The 27,251-nt window shown below is 47.7% G+C and overlaps 1 protein-coding gene across 1 annotated transcript in view; it reads left to right on the forward strand.

Moving 5' to 3' along the window:
- The window catches only part of ITGA9 (integrin subunit alpha 9), a 290,420-nt gene that overhangs the window by 209,507 nt on the left and 53,662 nt on the right, over nt 1–27,251 (forward strand). The window contains exons 19-21 of the mRNA XM_025038975.1: nt 18,858–18,944; nt 21,707–21,786; nt 27,140–27,229. Coding sequence (XP_024894743.1) covers nt 18,858–18,944; nt 21,707–21,786; nt 27,140–27,229 — 257 coding nt within the window. The remainder of the gene's footprint in view (nt 1–18,857; nt 18,945–21,706; nt 21,787–27,139; nt 27,230–27,251) is intronic.

Genomic DNA, 27,251 nt, shown 5'->3' on the forward strand with positions numbered 1-27,251 from the left:
GAAAATGTCTGAAAAGTTATGACATTTAAACTACACTGTGCAGAAAACCTTATTTTGAACTAAACAAACTCCAGACTTGAAAGAAAGGTAAATAAGGGATCGATTACTTTAATCACAACTTCCTTCTATTTTCAAAAGAATTGATACTGATAAATTTAAAAACAAGTTAACAGAGGTCAGTGCAGTTCAAATAAAAAGTTAAATGTGCTTCAATACTTTATAAATGTTTAGTTAAGGAACGATTTTACCAAGGAACTATTTTCTGTGTAAGTGGGATCTCTGGGAGTGGCCACACCTTGAGCAGATAAGGAAAACAATTTCTTTGAAGGTGTTTACAAAACACTTTTCTTGTTTTCATTATGTTCATTTTCTTCTTATATTTCTTTCTGTTTGCAGTCCCGTGTGCTTTGAGGATTAGGGGACAGTAAATAAACTTGATGGCCATTTTCTTGTCATCCATCTTCTGAGTTGGTGTGTTATTCTGTGTTCAGAAAGTCATTCTTCAGCCCCCAGGGGACACAAGTACAAAGTGAAACGAGGCAGTGTCAGAGTTGCTGGCACATTTCACATCTCCCCAGGCACCATCTTCCCTCTTCCGTAGTAGATGGGCTCAGTTATGATCTTACCACCCAGAGCCTGGTGAAATCTGTGCTACTATTCTGCAATTACTCTCTCACTCTTTCTCTGTAATCATTCTTTGTTTTCATCTATGGATATCAGTTCTACCTCTCCTCGGATTTTAAGCAAGAAAGAAGAGCTGACTTGAGCTTCTTAGGAAGTGGAGTGTGGACAGGCCAGGGCTTTGCTCGGCTGACAGCACAGGCTCTGCATGGGGGTGTGGGAAACATCATCATGGCCGCTCCTTCCTGAGAGCTTCCTACTGGCAGAGTGGGGCTTAGGTAACTCACAGGTGCCCTCATTTACTCTTCACAGCAACTCGATTCATTTCTGTCACAAACCACCTCAGAGTTTAGTGTCTCAATACAACAGCCATCGAATATTGCTCACAACTATGGGAGTACTTTTTCAGCTCTGGGCCGGGCTCGGCTGCCCTTGGCCAGCCTCACTCAGGCGTCTGTGGTTAGCTGGCAAGTCAGCCGGGGACCAGCTGTTGTCTGGGGCAGAGATAGCAACAGAGCTGTGTGGTTCTTATCCTCCAGCAGGCTAGCCCAGGCCTGTGTGGCTTCAGCAGAGTTCCAAGAGAGTGAATAGAAGGTCCAGGGCCTCCTGAGATGAGGGTTGGAACAGGCAGAGCATCACTTCTGCTGCATTCTGTTGAGCGAGTCATGGGTCCTGCCCAGGTTCAAGGTGGAACAATAAAGTTCAACTCATGATGGGAGGAGGTGCAAAGTCAAATTTCAAAGAGGTGTGGATACAGGAAGGGATGGAGAATGTACTGGGAGACGGCATCATCTTCTCTCTTCATTCTGAATTTGAGAATCCTATGGGGAGAAGGTGGAGCACACCATTGTGAGGTTTGGGGAAGTCTCGGGTAGAGAGCGGGAATCCATTGTTTGTGATGAACACTGGATTCTGGGCGAAACTTCCAATCCGACACAGGAAGGAGGAAGGGAGTCCATCTGACTCTTGTGATAGAGAAAACGAAGCACAGAGTTGTGCTTACTTTTCTGAATTGATTTTCACACATATTTAGCACAGAACTGTGCTAGGGAGGGGGAGGAATACACCCATGGTGTGGCAGGGACTGTATTAGGCACAGTCACATGTGTCATCTCAGGGAATGCTCATGCTAACCCCGTGGATCTGGAATGATCATCTCCATTTCACAGAAGTGAAAATTAGCTCAGAGAGATTGTGATTTGCTCCAAGTCACTAAGCCAGTACGTGGCAGTGCTGTGACTGGAACTCCCCATCTTTCTAATGACAAAGCTTCCCTTTGCCACCCTGCCTCACACTTAAAGATGGAACCTGATCCCTGACATCAGAGAACTGACAGTCCTGTCAAGGGATAAATATTCCTGCCCACCCCATTCCCCCCAAAATAGAGAATAAAACATTGGAAAATGAGCTCACAAGTGTGATCTACATGGAGAGTGTGTGGATCCTGGGTGAGCAGGGTTCTCACCCAGACACTGAACAGGGGTACCCTCCAAGAGGGACTCTGAGGCTTGAACATTAGAAGTGGCATTTTTATTTTGGGGGTGACCGTATAATCTATCAAACTTGGTCACTTTGGGGACTCGAAGGGAGCATAATTAATCATTGCCGTCTCCGAACAGGCATGAATTGGAACTGTCCCAGGCATATGGAATGCAGGACTGCCCTGTTTATGACCAAAATACAAGGACAGCTTGGTAACTCTGCAGGGTCCCTAAAGTAGGCATGGGGACAAGACTCCGGCCTTAGAGCTGGGAGCGGTGGGTCCTGTTCTGCCCTGCCCCCCCTCCCCACTGTCTGGCTCTCGGTCTCTGCTTCCTCATCTGCACAGCAGCCCCAGTGATGCTTAATGTATTAGTTCTTTGTCGTTGCATAACAAATTACCTCAAAATCTAGGAGCTTAAAACAATAACACACATTTTTTATTCCTCACAGTGGGTCAGGAATTTTGGGTGGTTCGCTCATGAGGTTGCAGCCAGGATGTTGTCTGGGGCTGCAGTTGTCTAAAGGCTTGACCAGCACTGAAGGATCTGCTTCCAAGGTGGCTTCTCACATGGTTGGCAAATTGGGGGTGGTGGCTGGTGGGAGGCCTCAGGTCTTCTCCACATGGGCCCCTCCAACAGGTTGCTTGAGTGTTCTCGTAACATGGCAGCTGACTTCCCCCAGAGTGAACCAGCCGAGAGAGTGGGAACTGGGCAAAAGCTCAGCTGTTTATGACCTTCTCTCAGAAGTCACGCAAGCATCACTTCTGCCACATTCTATTCTTCAGAAGCAAGTTACCACGTCTGGGCATCCTTCAAGACGGGGGTGGAATTAGGCCCCACCTATTGAAGGGAGAGGTGTCAGATGATTTGTGGCCATATTTGAAAGCCACTGTACCTACTCAAGATGGACGTTATAGACTTATAAGTTAGGTATTGTATGTAACATGTTTGTAATAGTACCTGGCATTCATTAAAATCAGGAAGAATCTCTTGGCCCTCCACATTCCAGCAACAGCATTCGCAAATGCTGATGGACAAGGACAGGGTCTGATGTCCAGTAAGCCTGAGCATCCCTGCCAGACATGGATGACCAAGTCACCTTTATAATAGATCTGCTTCGAGGGTTCTTCAGGTTGTTTCTGTGGAGTCCAGATGGCTTGAGGATTCCCCCCTCGGTTTGGTTTATCCCTCTGAAACCCTCTGATGAGACTCCCAATCCCATTTTCAGAAACCCTGGAAAGAACTTGGCCCCTTGGACAACACGAACTTTCGAACTCAGAGCCATCGTGGCTGAGTCCCCTCCCCATTCAGGGGATCTGGACCCCAGAACTGTAGCACAGAGGCCAAGGTCCTTTCAAGGACTGTTATTTAATTTGCCTCTCAGAACACTGGGAGATAGGGATTTGTATCTTTTTTGATTTATATCATATTCAACTGCTCTTTGTGGCAAGCAATCAAAAACTCAAAATGGCTAGGGTGAAAAGAGAATGTATTGTTTTGCAAACCGAATAAACCTAGGGTTGGCTTTAGCCGCAGCATGTGGTTGGGCTTCAGAAAGTTGTCACAGTGACTCTCCATCTGTCCGCTTCTCTTTCTTGTTTCTGCTTCATTCTTCAGGCTGTCCCCTCAGGGGGGCAAAATGGCTTCCAGGCCATAGCAAAAGAGTAATCTGTCACAAAAGTCCTAGCAAAAGTTTCATTGAGTCTCATTGGTCCGATCGGCTTAAACCTGGGTCACATGCCCCAGCTCTTAGGGGAGTGGGAGTCAGATGGAGTGCCACCCATTGGCTGAGGGTGGGGAGGAGATGGCTTTCCAGAGGGAATTTGTGGCAAGTCATCAGAAAGCTGATGATGTGGGTGGCAAAAAACAAATGTCTGATACAGCATTGTTATCTCCATTGACCAATGTGGAAATTGGGCTCGGAGCAAAGAAGTAACTTGGCCAAAGTCTCACAGCCAACGGGAGCTGAGGGGTCCTCCTCCTCCTGCCCTGCCCATGGCGATGAAAGGAGAGGTTCTCTCTACCACAGTCCTGACTCCTGAGTGCTCTGCGGCCATCTCAAGTGTCCACTTAAAACTCTAGGACCTGACCGATGGCTCTAGAAGTGACTGGGTTAAAACATCATTGGCTGGAGGTCGTGGCGTGGAATGATGGGCCGCTGACGGGAGGAGACAGAATTTCTAGTTAGGAAAACCCCGTTTTCAGAAACCCCAGAAAGAACTTGGCCCCTTGGACAACACAAACTAAGCGGGAGCTTTTGTTGTCTTGAAGTTCACGTGATTTTTCACCTCATAGTGCTGCCTAATCGTAAGATTTAAACACAGAATCCTCTTCCCGCGTGGTGTTTTTCAGCAGCTAAAAATTCATCCGCTGAAGGAATGTAGAGTTGGTGCTTATGACAGAGAGGCCTCCCTCCTCCACAGCCCTTCTTCTAGAAGGTTCCAGCTGGAGGGATGGCCTTTCGTCCCCAAATACAGAGGAGGGCACTCGATTGAGCCACAGATGGAGGCGAGAGGAGGTCCTCAAGTTAAGAAGACAAGAAACAAGCTTTCTCCCCAAATAAGCAGAAAGCCCGAGATGTGAACTCGAGATTGTTGGCACTGGAGAGGGGTGGGGGGTCCCTCCACAGTCCCTTGTGAGGTCATTTGAACAGGGCAGGAAATCTGAACCTCGTGCCAAAGAAAACTCTTCGCTCTTTGTGAAAAGCCTGTTGAGTTTTCTTCATGACGGGGCGGCTGGTTGGGACTCAAGGGTAGGCACGTTGGCTGCCAGCAGGGGGTCTCCTGGCTATGTTTTAAGGCCTGGGGTCATACTTCTGTTTCTCTCTGGGCTAAGGACAAGCCATGGATCCTTCAGGCAGATGAGACACCATTTGACTTTTTTTTATTTCTGGCTGGGAAATGCCACATAGGCCAGAGTCCGTTTCATGGCTTTAGATACAGCATGGGCAGCGTCTCCTTCCCCAGCAGAAACACCACATGAGGACACAGGCTGCTCAGCGTCAGTTATGACCACCATCCCCATGGTGACGGCGATGCAGCCTGGGGTAGAGGGAATGCGGAGGCCACGGGACCAAACTGACCTGGCTTCGAATCCCGCTTCAGCCACTTAATAGCTGTGCACATTTTGGCCAGTCACCCAACTTCTCCAACTTCCTGAGGCCTCGTTTTCCTCATCTGTAAAGTGGAGACTATAAGTCCTGCCTCAGAATTAAGTAAGATGATGCTTCAAGGCCCCTTTTTTTTAAAGGGCCAAACACGAGAAGGCACTCTAAACGTTTGTCAAGTTCCTCCCTCTTTTTCATTTCCTGTTCAACATTTTCTCACTGCAGCACCATTATCAAGTTTGTGTTCTAGCTCGGTTTTTAGGGGGAGAGTCGGAGGCATCCTCAAGAAAGGTGACATCTGGGTGTCACAGTGACAGTGGGTGGCCTATGAAAGGTTCTCATACGTCAGTGCAGGGCCCTGCCGATGTCCTACCAGACCTGGAAGGGGCTACTCAGCTCAGCAGACCAAGTCCACTGTCCTTTGTGAGGGTGTCCTCCTTTGTGGGTCCTGCCTGGGACTGGTGTTCTAAGAATCCAGATCAGGACCACTCCAAGTGTGGTCTCCTGACAGCAGCATCCACATCACCCCAGACCAGGTTAGAAAGGCGTATCCGCGGGCCCCTCCCCATACCTGCTGAATCAGAAACTGGCTGAGAGTCCCAGCAGTGTGCATTTTAATTTACCTCCCGGTGGCTTTGATGCACCGCCCGATTTAAGAACTGCCTTGCTATGGGCGGGATACCGCAAAGCAAAGTAAAGCAAACTCCTATGCACCACGCTCCCCAAAGGCCCCTTCGTAGACTGGCGTCTGTGTGGCAGTGTGGGCTCTGGGGTTACAGTGCCAGACTGAAATTCTAGCTCTACTGTGGAGCTGCTGTGTGACCTTGGACAAGTTCTTTCGCCGTCCCTGGGTCTCCATACCCTCATCTGCAAAATGGATGATCTAAAACTTACCCCACAGGGTTGTTGAGAAGGAGCAAAGTGCTTAGAGCTGTGTCTGCCACGTGGTCCAAGTTCAGCACACATTAGCTCTGTCTTAGTTTTCAGGCAGCCCAGCCACGTTATCAGTCTTGTTCTGGGGGTGGCTTTGAACAGCCAAAGGATTTTCCAGCAACTGTAGGTGGCAAAGAAAACACTTGCAAAGTCCCCCTCTAGAGCCTCATAGCAACAACCACCACCATGGCGGCAGCCACCGTAGTAACTCGTTAAATCCTTTCAGCAAGGTTGTGGAGTGGGAATTACTGTATCCGGGAGCTACTTGAGGCACCACTTGGTAAGTCATAGAACTAGGATTTGAATCGTCAGTTTGAAAAAAAATTATTGTGCAATCTCAAGTCGAGACGTGTCCAGGGTCTCGGCTCCTTCCCCTGGGAACCCCTGTAAAGAGGAAAGTGGCTTTCGCCTGCTGTTCAGGAGCCCTGCCGGCAGCCTGATGTGGAGAGTGTGGGTGGCATCCTTCCCATAGTGGGCAAAGAGGAAACGCTTAGGAATGATAATTAAATGAATCCATGCTTAAGAGACACCTAAGTGGATTAAAATCAATATGTAAGTCATATAAGTCTGCACAGCCATCTCAGCTGCATCCGTAATGTTTGGCGGGTGGAATTCTTCGTTGTAAAAATCCCGGTTTGCTTGGGACTGATGGTCCCAGTGAAGCAGCTCTGCCCTGCATTAGAGAGGATGACAGAATTTCATTTGCTCAAACCTGAAATTCTCCCACTGATGCCAGGTTGGCTTCCTTCTACCTGAAACACAGAGAAAGGAGGGAAGCTGGATGTTTCTAGGACGGTCTCTTTCCCACGATGTCAGTCTGAGTTCCCCGGAATGAGCTTCTGAGACGAGACATCCTGTAACAGAGATTTACTAGGAAGCGTTCCCAGGAGAAATGAGCAGGGGAGTGGGAAAGGAGGACAAGCACAGGGGTGGTGTCAGAGTCCTCAGCAGGGAGAAAGAAGGTGGGTAACTTTGGCACAATCCAAAGTATAAGTCACACTTCAAAGTGTCTCAGTCAGGGACAGGGGAGCCTGGCTAAGGGTCCCCCGGAGGGGATGTGAATTCCCAAGCTCTTCCATCTCTCCACCTTCACAGGCAAGGCAGGGTCCAGCAGCCCCAAACCACAGGTACTGGTGGCTGGGATGTCAGCGTGCATAGCCGTGCGTGGTGAAGAGACCCAGGGGACTTGGGGGAGTGCTGCAAGCATTGTGTGCCCATCTCGCCCATGCCCTGCTGTGAGGGAAATGGCATGAAGTTAGTTCTGGGCATCTGAAGCAGAGCCGTACACCAAAATGGAGAGAGTGGGGGGAGGGGCAGGAAAGGGAAGGGGATTAAGTACAGACTTCCGGTTATAAATAAGTCAGGGGATATAAGGTACAGCACAGGGAATAGAATCAATAACGTTGTAAAAAAAAAAAAATGTAAAGCAAGACAAGTGAAAACATTTTCAAAGGAGAACAAAGAATGAGCAAAACTGTCCTGTGGGAAGAGACACCTAGAAAATGACAGATGGTGACACAGAAGGTGCTGACCAGTTGACTACTGCTGCAGGGTCGGAGCATGGGAAGTAATAAATCAGTCCATTCATCTCTCCCCGACAACCAAGCCAGCAGCTGACACAGTCATAAGTCTAGTGTATTCCAGCGAGTTCAGAGCAAACATACTGGGGCTTAGGCAATCTTATGAAACTGCAGGTTGTTTTTTTTTTTTAAAGAACCACAAAAAAAATCAAGTTTTTTACTAACAACTCTAGCAAGATTGAACTTAAAACCTAGCCATTAAAACAACCAAAAGCAGCCCTTACTCTGTGCAAGTCACTTTAAACAATTGGCCAATTAACTGAAAATATTGGAACCAAATATAGAGAAAATCAAGTATAATTCTAGAACACACAGCCCATTTGCCTGTATTGTTCTTTAAAATACAAACATGACATCTGTTACATTTAGTTATATTAGTGGGCCCTTCTTAACTGAGTGCTGTAAAATTGACTCACAGTGGTTCTAATAGTGTGCTCATCTGCCAGGTTCTCGGCATCAGGCTTCCCCTTGCTGTGCACAGTCTCAGCATCTTAAGACTCAGCCCATGTTCCCTTGTCTGTCCTTTTGGTCATTTCTTAAAGCTTGAGCCCTCACTGGTGTAGGTTTCTCTGTTAGATCAGCTCCAAGCAATTACTCTGTCTGGTATTTAACAGAAGAGCTTGCCTAGGACACGGATATACCTGTGTACCTCCATGCCTGGCATATGAGATTAGTCCAGTAATATCCGTTGAATACATTAATAACAGCATAAGTCTTACACTTGCTACAGCGACCTATTCTCAGCCTTTTAGTCTGTTAGATATTGTTCTGAATAGGGACCTTCAGCTGGATCTTGCCGTTTTGTGAATGGTATTTTTTTGTTGTTGTCGTTTGTAATAACTTTCGACCTATGTGTTCATATGATGAACTAAATTTACTAAAGTTAGCACTGGTACGATTCTGATAGATTACTCTGTGTGGTCTCGGATTCCATAATTTAAAGAACTTGTAGTTTTTGTTTTTGTTTTTTTGCTAATTAAAAAAAAAGGTGGAGCAATGGTAGTAATGAACTAGGACTCGTGGGGGTAGGGTTGGTGGGAGGCTAAGCTTCTCTTGTAAAGGGAGATCTGGTTCCGCCCTTGGAGTCACCTCGGCCCACGCACTCCTCACGCAGGCATGGACAGGAGTCTTCTCTCAGACACCTTGGTCTTTCTCCCTCCTGCCAGGCCGGAACACCCCCTTCGAGACAGCAAGGATGGTATTATAAAGGCACGTGGCCGATGAAGGACATCGAAGCTGCTCAATAAATAATTATTAACCGAGGGAATGAACAAAGGAATGTAAGGCGTAACAGAAAACATACGCGTCTCATGCAGAACGAGTATTCAATGGGAAGCTGTTTTCCATTTGTGGCGAAATAAGAAACACTTGTTGAATGAATGGGTGAGCTTCCCCCCGAGCAGCAGGAGGGGCACCCATGCTGGAGCTGGCCTCACTCTCTAGAGATCATCTCACTGCGTCACCGCCCTGGGGGCATAGTGGGCAGGGCACAGTCTGCAAGCTCCAGTCTGACGACTCAGAGGCAGGGTGGGCCGTAATGACAGGTGTTCTGCCCTCACCAGAGTGAGGACCCCAGGAAGACACTTCTTGTACACTCTGGGTCTCAATCTCTTAACCTCCAAAATGGCAGCGACTGCCCTAGCCCTTGGGGCCAGTGCTTCAAAGGCTAATACAGAACACTTGCCTCAGATGATTCAAAATTCAGATTTCCTGACCCTGCTTCTGTTCTTTAAAAAAAAAAAAAGAAAAAAGAAAAAAAGAAAAAAACCATTCTGGGAGTGGTGGGGGTGGGGGCGTGAATCTGCATCTCTAACAATTATTTCAATATGGCCTAATGTTTAAGGCTCCCTAACTTCGGAGCCACCCAGGGAGCTTTCAGCAAATGCTTGCCTATGCTGCGTGCTTTGATTCAGTGGGTCCACAGTGGGGCTTCCGTCTGGGTCCTTTTTACAAAACTTTCCCTTGAGTCCTCACGGTTTTTCTAGCCCCATAATACAAATCGGAGAGAAGTGCCCCCCCTGGTGGTCCTCAGCCTCTCGGCAGGGTGCAGGACTTGGCGAGAGAAGCATGGGCCAGATTTCAGCCCTGCTCCCCCTCGGCCAGGTGTCTGGTGCAGTGAACAGCCTTCACAGCTGCGCAGGTGTCTCTGGCTCCCAGATGGTTCCCAGTTAGGAATCAGTGAAGGGCGTTAGTCATTAATGACCTTTGAAGGTTTTTGAACAAAAACAAACAAAAGTATAGCAGGTCCTTGAATAACATTGTGTCGTTCAATGTTGTTTAGTTACTATGTCGATGAGATACGTAGGAACTTAACTCCCATTTTATATCAATAAGCCTATGGTAGAATCGTTTCACTTTAAGTGCCTGACAGAACCTATCCATGATGTTAAGTGAAGACTTACTATAGTGTATCAAGATTCACCCGGGTGGCTTGTAATATAGACTATGAGACAGCTGAGAGCACACCATACACCAAGGGGCTGTTTTGGCACTGGTTTAGGTGGTAGGAGATCCGAGCTGATCTATTGTGTCAGCAAAGAAAGAGAAAGGAAGGAGGGATCATCCTAAAAGAAGATGTCCATTCTTTAAGGGGGAGTCCTGAATGAGTCCAGAAGCAGCAAAGTGGATGTGGCAACCAGAGTGAAGAGAGGAGAAGCAGCTGCCCCCTGAGACAGGGCTCCGTGAGCTCACAGCATGCTCAGCAGAGACCCGCTCCAGGGGTGCTGAACTGGGGAGAGGTCCTGTCTCAGGCCCTGTCTCTTCGTCTGTGGCTGTCTCCAGCCTCTGTTTCCAGTCCACAGCTTTGCTGCCCCAGTCGCTTGTGGAAAGGAGAGCGGTTGGGGAGAGATACTGTCGATGCCCTCTTGTATTCCCTCCACCCAACCCTGGGGACCACCAGTGACAGCTCCTCTGCAGGTGGGGTCTGCCCGTGTCTCCCTGCCTGGGGGCTTTCTTGGCTGCAGGAGTGCTGCACTCAGGCACTGAGGGCACTGGAAGCGCAGGCTGGTCAATGTCCCCATAACAGCTCCCAACCAAGGAGAAGCAGGTATTGAAGGATAGATGCCCACTTTTCTCTCCGGATGCCCATACTCCCCCACAGAGGGCTTTGAGGTCACCTCCCAAACAAACCACTCGCACCCCAATCCTTGTCTCCGAGTCTGCCCAGATAAGGGTCATGTGAGTGGGCAGGTCTCCAGCTCCAGAAAAGTGTGTCCTCACACAGACACTAGCCCTCAAATAGCATCTGTAGCATACACGTTTTTCTGGAAGCAGAGAGCATGAGGGAGGCGGTCTCCGTGGGTTGACATCATGTTTCCTGTGTGGGTGGGCTCAGTGATGTAGAGCAGTGCTTCTCAATGGTCGTGCTCACAGAGGTCGCCTGGAGATCTTGTTAAAATACAGATTCTAATTCAGGAGGTCTGGGTGGGACCTGAGAACCTGCATTTCTACAAGCTCCCCAAAGGGCCATGCTTTAAGTAACGAGGTCCTTAGCAGCAAGATTCTTCATAAGCGAGTTTTGAGTGGGCAGGAGTATAAGAGGGATGGGATGGAACTCTTCACTGAAGTGCATTTCTTATGCTAGGATTCCTGGCCAGGATTTTAATAAGCACCCCTCAAACACTTGACTCCTACAAAACCTTTCCATCCAAACACCACTCATAAATTGTTTTTATGCCATGATGTTAAATTCTTTCCTATCATTTCAGGAGAGGTCCCCGCCTTATTTTTTCAGTCAAGCCTACAGGGGAAAAAAAAGATTGATAGAAAACCAAAATAATTGGATTCACGAGATGGAATTCAACTTCGAATTCTTAGTTTGTTGATCAAGAATTTGCAGGCTCTGGGAAAAAAAAAAATTAAATCTAAGAATAGAACCTTTAAAAAAAAAAAAATCTAAGAATAAGTTAGTTGCTTCTACTTAACAAGAGGAAAAACTTCCTGGATGAAAATCACATACTTAATCCTTAGAAGGCATGGCTGCTGGTCTTCACTTTGGGCTCTTCAATTAGGGCTGGTTGATTTATTTTTATTACTTTGTTTAAATTCTCAAGTTCATATCCCTGTGGTCCCAAAGGGGGCAATCACCAGCATTTTAGAAAGTGTTTGTGTCTTCACTTTGGGAAAACCTAAAGATTAGCTTTAAACAGGATGAATGAAATGTACCAAGGAGGGGCATGGTACAGGAATAAGACAGTTTTCAAGTCATTTCTAATTTCTATTGGTTTTACAAATGTAGGATATTATTTTTATTTATTTTAGAGCTTTCCAAGCACTTTTTTTTCCCCTAAGGGTCACGAGGGCTGTTCGGGAGGACATCACTTTGTCGCCACTTTGATCAGATCATTGTTCCCCACTGCCTGTGATCGGTTCTGTATTCTTTAAAGTGCTGTCTCCCAATTCTGATACTTAGCTTTGGGAGGGAATTTTGCTTTAACATCTCTATGGCTTCTCTCTCCCCAACATCTGTTCTCACTATACCTCCTGCTTGCTTCACTTTTCACAGGAGAGAACAAACTGGGAATAGTCTAGGCCTTTGCTTCCAAACGGGGGTTTTGATGAAAATTAAGAAGGGAACCTGCTTTGTAGCACTTTCTTTGACCCACTCTTCCAAATCCCGCATGTATTTGAATAGTCACCTCTGGTGCCGCTGGCTATTCAGTTGCCAGCTCCTAACTGGCAGAAGGTCTGTCACCGCTGCCCCAACTTTGCCAGGCCATCAGCCATGCTTGGCATCTGTACCAGAGTCACCATACGTTCCAGGCTCCTCAGAGGCTACTTTTGGTTCATTGGTTCTCTGCTCCCCACCTGTTCAATCTTAGTTTCTGCGGATTCTTTGGAGGACAGGGGAAAGTAAGGGGCCCTTGTCGTTCTTTGTTTGGTTCTCCACCCCGAGCCCCCTCTGATCTATTCTTATATTTCCAGCTAGGAAACCCTGGGCAAGTGATAAAACTTTTGTATTCCAATTTCCTCCTCTTAAAATGAGCATGAGAAGAGAAGCTACCACAGAGGAGCTGCCTGGCACGTAGTCAGCTTTTACTGAATCGGGCCATCTATGTTCTTTGTGTTTGTAACCACCGGCACTTGCAGGCCAGCAACGGTCCCCTAAGGCAGATGTTATGATTTCATTTTACAGGTGAGAAAATGGAGGCTTGTAGAAAGGATAGTTAATTTGCCTGATGACACATAGCTGTTACATATCTGAGCCAGTAATGAAAAGTTGGGATACTTATGCCAAAACTTGTGCACTTTCTATGCTGCAAGCTCATGGGCTTTTCTTTATGGTTTGGGATTTCATGAGCCCTGTCCCAAAGGATTCCTCTCTGGGAATAGACTGGTATTTTCTGGTGAGGCTCAGGCTGATGACTCATTGAGTGGGGGCAATAAAGTATTTCCTGGGAATAAACTCTCATTCTGCTAACTCATTGGACCAGGTTATTGGGAACCCCTGCACTTCCAACTCCCCAGTTGATTAGGGAATTTGGGATAAAATGCTTCCAAAATTCACCAGAATTCTAGATTAGCTACCTTAACACAAAGGCCTCTCTTACCAGCTCACAGGGGTCACCTGGCATGCCTGGAGAGGGAAAAGGGTCTTAGACAAACCCCAGATGGCCAGACGGGCCGCCAGACATGGAGACATCAGGGTCATCTCCAGTTTGACAAACGTGTGGAGAATGGGAAGTCAGGTTTCAAACTTACCCTAGCGCTGAGCATAAGCCCATTACCAGACTTCGCTGTTCCCCAAAGAGCACTGTATCGGTGATCAAATAAAGCCCCACTTCAAGATGAAATCAAATGCTGTGTGATTGGGAGGAAGGAGCCCGAAAGCCACAGAGGCTCACTAACCTCATTATCTGATTCTTCCTGCCAACCACCGCACGTTACAAACAGGGCTGGAGCTTGGCTCCACTGGCCAAGCTCCCGGGGCCGAAACAGCCGAGGTATGTCTGGAAAAGAGAGGGACTCTGCCAAGGCAAGCATCTCCCATGCCAGACAGACCAGCAAATGAGCTGCTTCTTACAGACCCTTCATCCGAATCTCTGATGAGCCAAGGCCCGTTCACGTAACAAGTGCAAACTCAGGAGCTACTAAGTGCCAGGCTCAGTGCCAGGCACTGAGAATACAGGGGTGAATGCGTACGAGCCAACCTTTTCAGTATTATGTTCTAAAGAGTATTGATTGTTTTCCTGAGCCCGAGAGTAATGTGTGTTGGTAAAAACTGAGAAAATTTTAATTGAATCACTCATAATCTCCCGGGAGAAACACCGATAGCATTTTATGGTATTATAGGATGTCCTTGCTAGCTGAGGAAAAGTGTCATTACAAAAAGAGGCATTACAAAAATTCTGGACCCTATTCTTCAAATAGGGTCCAGAATTCCATAGTAAAAAAAAAAATTTAAAACTTTGATTGGGACTTTACTTGAAAAATGAAACTAAAAATTCTGAAGACAAGTTTATATTATCCTCCATTTAACAGCTTTTGTACTGTGATTATAATTGTCGAGGAAATCTTAGACCCAAGGCAAGAACTTATTTGCTTTATGAGCATCTTTAAAACAACAATGCGTTACTTTCTGGGACAAAAGGAATTAAGTACCAAATAGGCAGCTTTTGGAGGTGAATACTTTTTCTGTTTCTTAAAATTCTTTTTGCTTCATGTTTTGCTTTCATTCCTTTTAAGTATAATCACAAAAAGATCGTCTTTAACTGGCATATTCTTCCCAAGGGCTCTCTTGATTTTATTTTTTTTTTTTATTTAAATTCTTGTCTTCTGAAGCAGCTAAAAGTGTTATCAACCAAGGAAATTTTTGATTCCTTCGACAGTTAGCGGATCCAGCACTGCCAGGTCCAGAGTTATCAGTGGTTTTCAGTGGTGTGAACAGTTTTCCATCATTTTCATTGATTTCATGAAAACCTACATCTTTCACAGCAAGATTTTAGTTTTATTCTGTAGTAAATCTGCACGGTATATGAATTAGATGATCAGAGGCCTACACTGTCTGGCACCAGGTGCAAAGATAGACAGTTTGTTCACCACAATTCAGAGGGCTGAGAGCTGATGATCCTAATTTTTGCAACAATGCTAAAAGTCAAGTTCTCCAAGTTGAATTCTGTGTGAACAATGCCTGGGACAGGGAAGGAACCAGAGCCAAGGAGAAGCCTGGTCCCTGGGATGGCCCCCATCCACCTCCTGGTGTTTTGAGGTGAATAAGCAGTCCCCAAAAGAACCCTGTCCACTGATGTTACCTGAAGCAGGAAGAGAGCTGAGGCTAGCCACATCTCCGCAGAATTCACTCTCTGAGTCTTTCCGTGCATATCAGTTCCCTACCTGACTACCAGGGAAGGGCGTGGTTCCATCCTGACTCTGGTGTTTTAAGGTCATGCCCTGGGCACGATCCGAAACCAGAACAAAGTGGGTACAGGCTCTGCTTTGTGGGGAAGCTAGGCAGATTTCGTAAACTGCAGTTAGAAAAGTTTTCTCTTGGATTTCAACAAGATTTATTAGCATGTGAGTGTCCCCTTCCATTGCCTCTCCCTGCTCGGGAGTAAATGCCCATCACTTTCCAGTGGCTGTCAGTGCCCAGAGTATTGTAAAGAGTATTGTCTGCGGTCAGGTTCACCAGAAGCAGAACCTGAGATGGGGATTCCTGTGTAAGTGGTTTTGGGGGGAAATGCTCTTGGGAGGAGTGAAGGGAGCAGGATGGGGCAGAGGAAGGAGCCACACAAGGTCGCGCTCTCAGCTGGCGTGTGCTGGCCACATCCTGTAGGGGCTCTGGAGCAGGATGCAACCAAGCTGCTCTCGCCTTGAGGCAAAGGGGCACCCTTTGCCTGTCAGTCCTAGGCTACAGAATGCTCGTGGGGAGGGCGTTATAACCTCCTGGACTTTTAAGCACTTCCTGTTCAGCTAAGGCTGGTGAACCCGTCTAGTAAAGAGGTCTTGGGGGGAGCACCCACCCAGCCCACACAGGGAGTCTCCATGTTTGCCGAAGCCCACGCTCCGAGAGGCCTCTTCACCTCACAGCTGTAGTAGGAGAACAGGGCATAGAATTTAAAAATCTTTTGGTCGAGGTGGTGTAAATAGCCACAGGAGGGCTATACTGGTGCCCACAGGTGGCAGGAGGGTGACCTATGACATCCCTTCTCGGAGCTCCATCCAGGAGCACATGAGTCAGGAACCAGACGCTGATCGCTCTCATTCCTAGCCATGTCTTCACTTTTCACTCTTTTTGCTTCTCCCCCACAAGATCCAACCAGAATTTTGTAATTTCTATTAAACTGAGTGGGGCGGAAGAGAGACTTGGAATAAGGCAGTAAATGCTGGTGTAAATGTTATTTTCTCGCATTTGGGAATTAACAAAAATAAGGCCATTCAGCAGCTCTTGAATAATCAAAAGTGTTCTTAGCCAACGCTAAGTAAACTGAGGTCCCGTCAAGTTCCAGAGTAAATTTTTGAAGCCACAGTCATTCCTTCATACACACGTAAAACCGAAGGAGTCTTCGGGGCAGTAAATCTTTACCTCAAGAACAGTTAAGCCTTTGACTTAAATTGAAGACCTCTCTCCTGGCTCGAAAGGGATTTCTAGTGAGTTATCGAGCTTTACAAAAGGGGTTCAGAACTGGGTTGAGTAATCATTGTCATTTATATATATGCCAGGATGCTCCTGAGAGTAATTACATTTGGATGACAGACATGAACCAGGACTGTCCCAGAGAAACTAAGAGCTAAAGTCACCCTAGGCTTGGGTGCTCTGCCTCTGAGGCCTCAGGCTGATTAGCTAGGATTCAGAGTAGCTTCTACTTGAGCCAGTTGTGGACTTGCTTCTGGAGCAAGGAATGTGAGGAAGAGGACAATCACAAGAGGCCACCCACAGTGAATCATTAGGACCAGTCTTTGCACATTGCAGGTCTTAAGACAGCATTCGAGAAATTATTCTCTGGTTTTCCTTATTGAAATTGCCCATGCATGTCCTCTAGGCTCCAAGAGCAGCCCTGTCCCACTGCTGTGGAAGTGTCTGTTTCTCTGCCGGGAGGTCACCCCCGTCTAAGCCCTGAGCTCTTCATGTTTCGGGGACTAACATCTCTCAGACCTACGTCCTCAGCGCTGATTGTGGCAGGTGCTGGGATGACTCAGCCCCCCAGGGGATGCTCAGAGTCCATTCTGAATCCTGCGCCGTGTCCACATTCACGTGAACTTTCTACCCATGAGTGTCTGGGGGCCAAGATGGATGAAGAAAACCTAGGAGGGAGGACTGGGGGAAGGTGTTCCTGACAGTGGCAACACCTTACACAGAGGAGAGAGGCACGTTTTAAGAACATTGGTCAAGCAGCCTGTGGAACGGACCAAAGAAAGGGAAGCTCATAGCAGTGGCTCCCAGACATCATTGCACAGCAGAGTTACTTACTTTGTCACTTACCATTTATTGAAGAATGCTCATCCCAGACCCCACAAACTCCGAGACTACTCAGTTATCTACTCCGAGAATACTGGGGTGTAGCTCAGGAATCTGTATTTTTGAAGATGCTCCCAGATGGATTCTAATGCAGGTGGTCCCCAGTCCCTATGAGAAATGCTGGCTAAGGACATGTCAAGCCATTAGAAACCAATGTCACCCCCAATAAAATTTAATTTTAAAAAATATAAGGGAAGAAAAAGAAAACGTAATCACTGAGATGCTGAAAGATAAACTAGTTTCCTTTTATCTTTCTGTCTTTTATTTCATTGTATTTTGGAGGGATTTTTGTTGCTATTTTCTAAGTCAAGTTTCATTGACTTAGAAACGAAAGTACGCAAATCATTAAGTGCTTAGCTCTTTGAATTTTCTCAGTGATCACATCCAAGAATATTCCCAGCACCTGAGGAAGGAACCCCTTCCACTTACTGCCTCCCCAATTACTATCTTGACTTCTAACCCCATGGGTTATTTATCTTTTGTCTACTTTTTGAGTGTTTGACAATGTTCATAATACATTAATATAGTAGTGTATGTGTATAATTGATAACTAGGTACATTGTGGTAAGTGCCCACATTTTTTTCCTGATTGGATACATAATAAAATTTTTTTTTTTTTATTCTACCCACCTACAGGATTGGGACTATAGGTCTGAGATGAGGTGTAGGTCTTGGAAATTGGAGGCGAGAGCATGGGCAGCATTTCAGAGCCGGAATCCATACCAGTTGGTTTATTTTGGTTGCCATTGTGTTGTTGGCTGTGCTCATTCTCTCTGGAAATTTAGGGCCGTGGAAGGGGAAAGGAGACATGTTTTAGAGTCAGCCAGGAATGACCTTGGGGAAGTCATGTGGTCTCACCGAACTTAAGTGTCCCAGCTTCCAGTCACTCAGCAAATGCTTATTCTGTTCTGTGTTCTCTCCTTCTCCAAAATCTGCAAGCATACTGTCCTCCCTTGAACATCTTGATTTGCTTCAGTGACTTGGAGAGGCCCTGTGGGTTTTGAAGAGCCTCCTGGCTTTCCTTTGACCTTGGTGATAAGCCATGTATCTAGGTAGAAAGATGGCAGCTCCCAGTTCTTGCATGCTGCTGAGTGTGCAGTCCATCCCAGGCCAGCCACACAGGGAAACCTCTCCTTGCATGCACTCGCACCCACCCTGGGAGGGGGCTCGCAGGGGAGCAGCTCAGCCCTCATCGCGTCTGGCTGTAGGAAGAATCCCTGCATTTTCCTTGGTGTGATTTTCTTTGAGTTTGACTTTACTAAACTAGCAAGATTTTGATAGACAGGATTAGGGTATGGGTTTAGGAGAAAGAGGCCAGAAAGACCCTTTGATTGCTTTTAATTTAAACCTCAGGAGGCGTCCAGCTCACATGTGACCTGGCCCAGTTCACCATGAGAGCTCTGGGGTTTCAGAGCCAACGTGTTAGTTAAGAATGAAGAGTGGGTTTGTCTTCTGCTCTTGTCTTCCCAGAGGAACCCACAGGAAGGGTGGGTGGCCGGGAGGACTGGGACTCGCCCTGGTCAGAAGCTCCTCATCCCACCGCAGCCAACAGGGGCTGTCGTCTGAGAACTGCCCCCAAAAAGGATCGTGTCTGCTGAAGTCTCAGTTTGTCTGCCTGAGATCACTTCTATAGATCTGTCTTCATGCAGCCAGCCTATCTGTTGGTGTTTTTTCTCTTTCAGGAGGAAATGGGCATTTCCTGTGAACTGCTGGAATCGGACTTCCTCAAATGCAGTGTGGGATTTCCTTTCATGAGGTCAAAGTCAAAGGTAAGGGGCAGAGTGGGAGACTTCCCTGGCAGCAGCCCCCAGCCCTTCCCACCAGCCTCTGACTCCGACAGCTGCCTCACCCTGAGGTTTCCTCATGCTCCAACGGGCCATGGTCACGTGGTCTTTCTCTTTCATCCGAACGACATGCCCCACGTGTGAGAGACGCACCGTGGCCTTATCGCTTTGGCGAGCAGGTAACATGCACAGCACAGTGAGGCGTTCATGGAGCATTCTGTATGCGCAAAGATAAGTAGAAAATGTGATTGTTGGAGGCAAAACTAGAATCTAAAAGACCAGGTCTGCCTTTGGAAATAGAAGCTATTTCCCCTGTTATAATTTAAAGGAAAGTTCATAATTTTTAGTCTACCTTTTTTTCCCCTAAAATGAATGAAAGCTTCATCCTTCTCTCCTGCCTATGTCGTAGGATCAGATGATTTTAATCTCTAAGACTTTTTTGGTCCTAGTACATAGGAGCTGTTTTGTGAACCAACTGTGATGATGTTCTGGTGAAAAAGAAGCTTTGCTCAAATATTTCTTAGCAAATCACTTGAACCCGTCGCCTCGTTGAAATGTACCTGCTCCAAACTACTGTGGCTCTGACCTCCGTGATTCCTGAGCCTTTTTCCGGCTCTGTTTCTCATCTGCCCACATTCATCCCAGAAGGGAAACCCATAGAGGTGGCCGCCTTTAGAAAAGGGATTACAAGTAGCTGGCAGAATACAGGGCAAATCCTATTAGACTCCAGGTGGGGTGAGAGAGGAGGGGGAAGACCTTGAACCTGGGACATCACTGCCTGTGGAAACGTACGTGTCTCCTCCACGTGCAAATTTAAGTGAAATCTATTGAACAACAGAAAGTAGATGTAACTGAAAAATTTTAACAATTCTCATTTCATTGTAAAATTCAGCCTACATCCCAAATCAAACCTAAGGTCCGTCTTGCTAGTTTTAATCTAAAGATTATTTTAAAAGGAAAATCGACTGCACTGTCACGAATGGATCCAGAATCCCTAGCCATAACGAGGAGGTAGTCATAACAATGGGCACGATGAAAACAAAGCAATGGCGAAATCTGGGGCATTACATTTTGTCAAAATTTCATTTAACTCTCAAAGCAGCCACAGAACCGATGTAAGTGTGACTGTTAGAATGTTGAATTTTTTGCCACTACCTTCTTCTGCTAATGCCACTGCCTTCCTTCCACATGCAGAGCTTAAGACCTGCAGCAAGACTAAACCTGGGGGCAGAGGCGCTGGGAGCCACTATCTCTGTCTGCAGCCCCACTTGCCCTCCCCTGGCCCTCAGACCCTGTGGGTCATCAGGCTACAGACCACCTGCTGAGCCCGGTGACTATACTGTGGGCTTCCTCTTGGTGGCCATGTGTTTCTCTCTCATGACCAGCCCGCCTCGTTCCTGACCTTCTGTTCTCCCAGGCCTCCATTGCTGATGTTGTCTTCTCACCCAAATCTTTCGTTTTTCACTTCACCTTGATCTTTAGTGTGCTTAATTCAGATCTTCTGCCAGTTCTGAGTCTCCGCTGGGACAAGTCGCTTGACTTTCCCTTTCTTTGCATCTTCCAGCTCTGCTTCCTGTCCTGTCTCCATACCCCACCCCCACTTGTCACTGGCTGACAAGTCCCACTGCAACAGAAATCTTTGTCTGGAAAGGGATGTCCAGTGGCCACTATAGATGATGGTCCAATGCAATGGCCCAGTTTTCATTACTATCAGGTAGCATTCAGTTCAGTAGAATCCACTGTTGCAAAGTTAGACCGTGGGCTAGAATATGTCATAAAAGAACCCAAGTATCTAGATACTAAGTAAGTTATAGACTCTCGGAGCTTGATGGAGTTTAAGAATCATTTTGTCCACCCTCTTTTTATTGAAATGAGAAGAGATAAAGTGTCTTTGCAAAGATCACATGGTCAGTTGGTGGTAGGACCTGGTTCTGTAACTCCCCACCCCAGGGTTTCACCCACATTTCCACACATGCCTGATATGGTTAAAACCATTTGCTCAGGGTAATGTCCCCAGATCGCAGGACGTCCATCACTTGGGTGCCTGAAACGGTTCTAGGTGGTGTGTGGACACAGCACTAGACAGCATTGCCTCTGACAGTGGACAAATTATGACCTTTTCAGCGCTCTTCCCATCGTCACCACGTGCAGGAGAAGGTCTCCCATCGGGCTCGCGTAGCTTTAACGCTGCCCTGTCACTTATCGATCTCCCTTTTACCAAAATAGAGTAGACCTCAGGCTCGGAGCCTGCAGCAAGCAACACAGTTCAACGTGGCTTTGTTTTCATTGTACTTCTTTCTGTGACTACCTTCTCTTTATGGCAATTGATCCTGCAGTCCCACGTGGGATAGGAATGTAAATTTTCCTTTTAAAATAGTCTTTAAACAAAGAGAGGCAATAAAAACATGAAGTAAATATCACAGGTGATATGTTATGCAGATGTGGCAAAAAATCGAGCATGGCGTGTGAGTGAAATGTAGAAAGTCCCAGTTTAAGAGACAAACATATCGCTCCCTGAAGAGGCCCTCAGTTGCTTAAAAGGTTAGTGGTGCCTCTTGCCAGCGTGTGGTCGCAGCCTGGTTTTATCTTAAAGTTGAGTCTCTGGCCTGACAAACAGAAGGATATACATAAAAAATAAAGCTTGTCGTGCAAATGAGTTTCCAGAAGTCACGAACTGCAGAAGATTGTAGCTAACAGGGTTTAATTTGGCATGCCTGCTGATGACACATGGCCTTTTCTTTTTCTAGTATGAATTCAGCGTCATCTTTGATACAAGCCACCTGTCAGGGGAAGAGGAAGTTCTTAGCTTCATCGTTACTGCTCAGAGGTAAAGGAGATTTAAACATTTTTTTTTTTCAAAGATCAAATACTGATGGGACCAGAAAGGACATGCCCTGGTCAGGCTTTGATGCTGCTCAGGATGCTGAGGAGGAGGAGATGGTTATTCAGTGATAAAGCACTGGGTAAAATCAGATCTCCTAGGGATGGTGCTTGTCCAGGTCAGCTTGCACAGCCACCCAGTCTCTCCCTGTCCTTGGAGGACAACTAGGACAGTCCTGTGCATTCTCGGGTCACTCTTGGGCAATGCAAAGTCTTACAGTCACTGCAAGTGTCAAAGCAAGTTCACACATCCGTAAAGTGTCCTGTCCCATGAAATCATCGAAACTGGATTTAAAGTTAAGGCTTCTACACTTGGCCGGGGCAAGGCTGCGGTGGGGAAAAGCCTGCCTCCGTCTGGAATGATCTTGCTTTCTTCCCATTGTGCTTCCACTGCCCCCGCCTTTTCCTGAGAGCAGTTTCTGAGCCTTTCATTCTCTGGCAGGGCTTGGGAAACAGAAAAGGTCTGACTTAGCAGGTACTGTTGAGCACTCACTGAGCCGTGGAGGTATTCAAAGCTGACTCTTTTTGGAAAAGGAAAAACCTTTTCCAACCTCAGCCTCTAGGCAGTCTGAGGTGACCTTCAGATTCTGCTGCTGAGACTGTGCCCTCCGGGACAAGGTCAAAAGTGATCCCACCCTGGATCTCCCATGTAGATCCCACTCAATATAGATCTTTGCCCAGACAGTCACTGGAAGTGCAGGTGACTTTCGTGCAGTCACCCCTCTTTCCTCTGCCATCAGAGGGGAAGCCGAGCAGCCCCTTGCTGTTAATCTCCTGGGCAGTAATCAGACTGTTCGATCAAGGTCCCCTGAAGCGTGATTTAAAATGCAGACACCTTCTCCCTTCCACAAACAGCTTTCCACAAAAACTGTCTTCAGAAATCCTCCTTTCTCAACTCTGTTATATCCTTGACATTGTACCTTGGATGTTTGCCATGAGACGCAGTAAATCCTGGCGTAGTGCTTTCTTCTGAATCTTGGCATCGATTATGCCTCAACCGAAGTTTGTGTCTTAGCATCCTGTAATCCTCAGCCCCTGAGTGATTCTTGAATTTTCACAAAAACACAAATTACTCAGAGTTTAGACTAAGATTCTTCACAAGTCCTGAATCTTTCAATGCCTCCACAGTCCAGCCTCTCACTAACGGCTTTGTCCCGGGGGCCCCAGTTGCCATCTGTAGTTGCTGGGTGTTTGGGAACCCCAGGTCAGGCCACAGCAAGCATAACACAGCAGTAGACAGCAGCAGTGCTCACGGACGCAGACGTAGGGAAGCTTTATTTTCATCCCCCACTACTCTTTTCTTGTGTTTTCATTCGAGGCCTTCCTCAGCCCCAACATTATTTTAAACTCACCGTATTGAGATTCATTTTCCCTTAGGAGTGACTTTGAAGGTGGAGGCATACATTTTCAGAGCCCCTGGATCCACAACCACCATAGCAAGTTTTTGCTTTTAATGCTGACGTCTATTATCTCTACTATTTTGGAAAATGTCCTCTGTCCTAAAAATAAGACACAGAAGTTGTTTGACCTTCTTTACCACGCGTTATCGGATCCAACTTCCACTCCAAAACTGATGACGTGCTGGCCTTTCGTTCAGCACTAGTCAGAGTTAATGGACATGAGCAGTAAGTGTATTCTATTCATCGCCGCGGGATGCACAAAGGAGATGTAACTAATGACGACAGTGAATGTTAACACAGAGCCCAGTAATCCCCAGATTCCCACAGAACCTTTCAGTGCACGATTCCCACTGTCACAGGGGGATAGCACTCAACACAGGTTACGACCGCCTGGGCTTGCAATCATGCGAGACTTGGTTTTGAAATCAATCATTCAAGACTTGGTTCTCTTTAATTCACGCTGTTTACAAGATCGCATAATTCACATTCATGTATAAGGTGGCTGCGATATAATAGAGACACACGCAAAGCATAGAGAGGGTCGACTCAGTTTCCATTGCTACAGTCCAGAAGGGCTTCACTGGGGAGGTGGCATTTAAACAAAGGAGTCTGTTTTCAGGCCAAAGAAACATAGGCACAGCAGTAAGAACGTGCATGGGACGACCTGCTCTGTTAGTTACACCCGTGCAGGTGGTGGGCATAGGAGCAAATCGGGGCTTCAAGAGCCGTCTCTGAGGAACGGTGGGGAACGTCAAAGGCAGTGAGGGGTAGAGCTAAAAGAGGAGACGGGGCTGGGCGCTGGAGGGCCCGTGCAGCCTCAGGAAGTCCAAGCTCCTTTCCGAAGGCAATGGAGAGCCACTGAAAGTTTCCAAAGAGGGAAGTAACACATTGCAACAGCTTGCCCACAGAGAATGAGATTGTCAGATTTAATCAAGGGAGGCAGAGGCCCACTAAAACCTGGAAATTCTCATTCTCCTGCTGTTTCTTGGATCCGCAGAAAACTCACCAATATTGGGCAGATCCATCAATGCACCCTCTTGGTCCCTCAACACCCGGGGTACCCAATATTCCTAGGAAGGAATATTTGAGCAGGAAACATGCATGGAAGAGATTTCCCTTGTCCAAAGTACCTGCCTCCCAACCCTAGTCAGAAGTGTAAAAGGAGGGTTGGCCCACACACGGAGGGGAAAACCTCATCTGTTAACATCACATGCCCACAGACCAGTGGTGCTCTGGCCACTGGAATCACCTTGGGAGCATCTTCCGATACCTGGTTCAGCCCATGGCAGAGATTCTGATCTAACTGGTCTGGGACGAGATCTGGGCTTTGGGGTTTCAAAAGTTTCATCAAGTGACTCCAATGAGCAGCCAAGGCTGAGAACTACCTAGTCCTTTACTCTATACTGGGCACATTTTTCACTCAGCAAACATATTAAGCTCCTACTATTTACCAGATGCCGTGCTGGGCACATAAGAAAATGTTGATAACTTACTCAATTCAGGAACATCCCCTTCTATACGTTACTATCGCCACATGGCATCACGGGACGCCTAGTACTGGTAGCTCGACTGGTTAAATATCAGATCTAGTTCTTCGAATTTAGATGTTAAGGAAGCCGTGCTCTCTGTTAAATACACAGCAGAATATTTCAGGCACTCGTTTCTTTCCAGGCTTTGGTGGAAATCTGGTCTTACTCTGGGCACCCACAGCACTTGACTCCCTGCTGTGACGGAAAGACCCTAAGAGCTCCTTATCTTGACAGCAAAGTTAGACTATCAATCCCGCCTTTCTTCCCATCACCACCCTTTGAAGATCTCTTGCCCACTTGTGGACCTAGGAGGACATAAAACTGAGACTAAACAGTTTCTCAAGAGCCCCCCTCTCAGCAGCCCCGCTCTGCTGACCTCGGGAAGGCGTCCCAAGTCACACGCTCGCAGGACGACTGGAAGCCTTTTGATGTTTGGCCTCTTTATCTCAACTTTTCAACTTGGCTCAGTCTGGAACCGTCACCCGATGACAGATGAGACTGTCAGGCCTGAGCTGCCAGGGGCCACAGGTGGCTGGACAAATGGCAGGGCCAGGGGGTGGTGCTTCCATCAGGAACCGATAATGCAGACCTGGCAGGATGCTGAGTGGGGGGCGGGAGCGGGCCCAGGCGTTGCCGTCCCATTTCTGATTTCTGCCGTTCTCTGATTTCTGTTGCCCCCTAGGAAAGGAAGGGCAAGGAAGTTAGGCTGGGCGGGCGCCTGATTCTGCTGCTTCTGCAACTGTGGTTGTCCTTTGAGTGATGGATGTCGCCCCACCCCGTATGCGGAAGACAGATGAGGAGTCAGGGGGTCAGAGGCGCAGAGCACCATTGTTTCAGAACAATAGGAGAGAGAAGGAGAGGGGATGTGAGCTGAGCGCTATTTAAGTATTGTTGTGTTCAGCACTCTCAGGGTGGGAGAGGAAGGCGGTGGGGGCAGGGCAGGCAGGGAGCCGGTAGGAACCCTGCACACGTTCAGGGAACAGCGCGTGGTGGGGAGTGGCCCGGAAGAGCTGTGCCCACACCTCAGCGGGTCTGGGGGTCTTCTGTTTCACCCAGATCCCACATTCACGCCATGTGGTAGAACCAACTGGAAATGGTGGGTTCAGCATCACGCCCCCAACGGCCATGCCTTTTCCCCAGGCAGTTCTTTCCCTGGAATAATAATCACAGTTCACATTTGAAGTTTAATTAATAGTAAAGGGAAGCTAGGTCTTTGCATTCCTCCTCTTCCTCCTTCTCTCTCTTCTCCTTTTCTTTCCCATCCCTTCCCAAGCCTCTCAAACCCAGTATCAGAAGGAATCACAGTGGAAAAGCCCTGCTTTGGGAGGCAGACTGACCTGGCTTGCCATTGGTCCTTGGGCCAGGTTACCTAATCTACCTGAGCTGTTCCTCACCCGTCAGAGGAGGGCAATCCATCCTTTCTGAGGTCACTCTGAGAACCCAGGGAGGTCATGCTGTGAAATGTGCCTGGCACATAGCAGCCACTCAAGAGCTTCAGCTCCCCTGCATTTGCCTTTCCAGAGTGACCTCACAAGAATCACCACCCTGTGCTTTCTTAACCCATGGGGGAAGTCTGCATGGGGACATACTGCAGCCAGACATCCTTAGGAGGAGCTCCCATGACATTTATAGTAGCAGAGTTGGCCAGGGCCTCTGTCCTGGGCTTGGCTGTCCATGGAAGATGGGTGATGCCTCTAGGTGGGAAATAGCATGAAAGTTCAGCAGCCCCCTTCCTGGCTGTCGTGTCCTAACCTTCTTTGTTCATTATTCATGAAACAAGCACTTACGGAAGCGACACACACTGCGGGTGCCCATCCACACCCCTCAGCATTCACCTTTCCCACTCATCACTGCGCAGCTCCCAGCACCTGCCACTCTGCCTGAGGCTTTGTCTGGCCAGAAACCAAGGCAGATGCCAGGGACTTAATGCCTCCCACTTGGCCTCCCCCAGCAGCAGCAGCAGGTCTCAGGAGTCAGTGAATCAGGGCCCAGCTCCCATGCCCTCAGCCGGGAGGACTGAAGTGTGTGTTCTTCACAGCCTCCCATAGTTCCCCAGCCAGACGGCGTCCAATTGCCTACAGCACTCACCTCCTGGATCCCGTGACGTTCTTGTCTTCCTCCCCTTCCGTCTCCCTTCTCCACTCCCGACTGGTGTGTCCTGCGATCAGCTCCCCAGGACACTATTTGCACCACTCACATCTTTGTAAGGGAAACACAGCTGAGGCAGTAGAGTGTCCACTGCGACTCCGCACAGGGCACAGAGTCAGCCCTCGGAGAAGGCAGTGCTCTAATACGGAACACAGACAGAGGTCTGCCGGGTCTGCCGCCGCGGAGCTAGCGCTCACCAGCCTTCCCTTACTCTTCCCCGCAGCGGCAACGTGGAGCGCTCAGAATCTCTGCATGACAACACCCTCACGCTGACGGTGCCGCTCATGCATGAAGTGGACACGTCCGTCACTGGGTGAGTAGCCCAGTCCCGGGCT

Source organism: Pteropus alecto, unplaced genomic scaffold (assembly GCF_000325575.1).
Source record: "Pteropus alecto unplaced genomic scaffold, ASM32557v1 scaffold10, whole genome shotgun sequence".
Taxonomy (NCBI): Eukaryota; Metazoa; Chordata; class Mammalia; order Chiroptera; family Pteropodidae; genus Pteropus; species Pteropus alecto.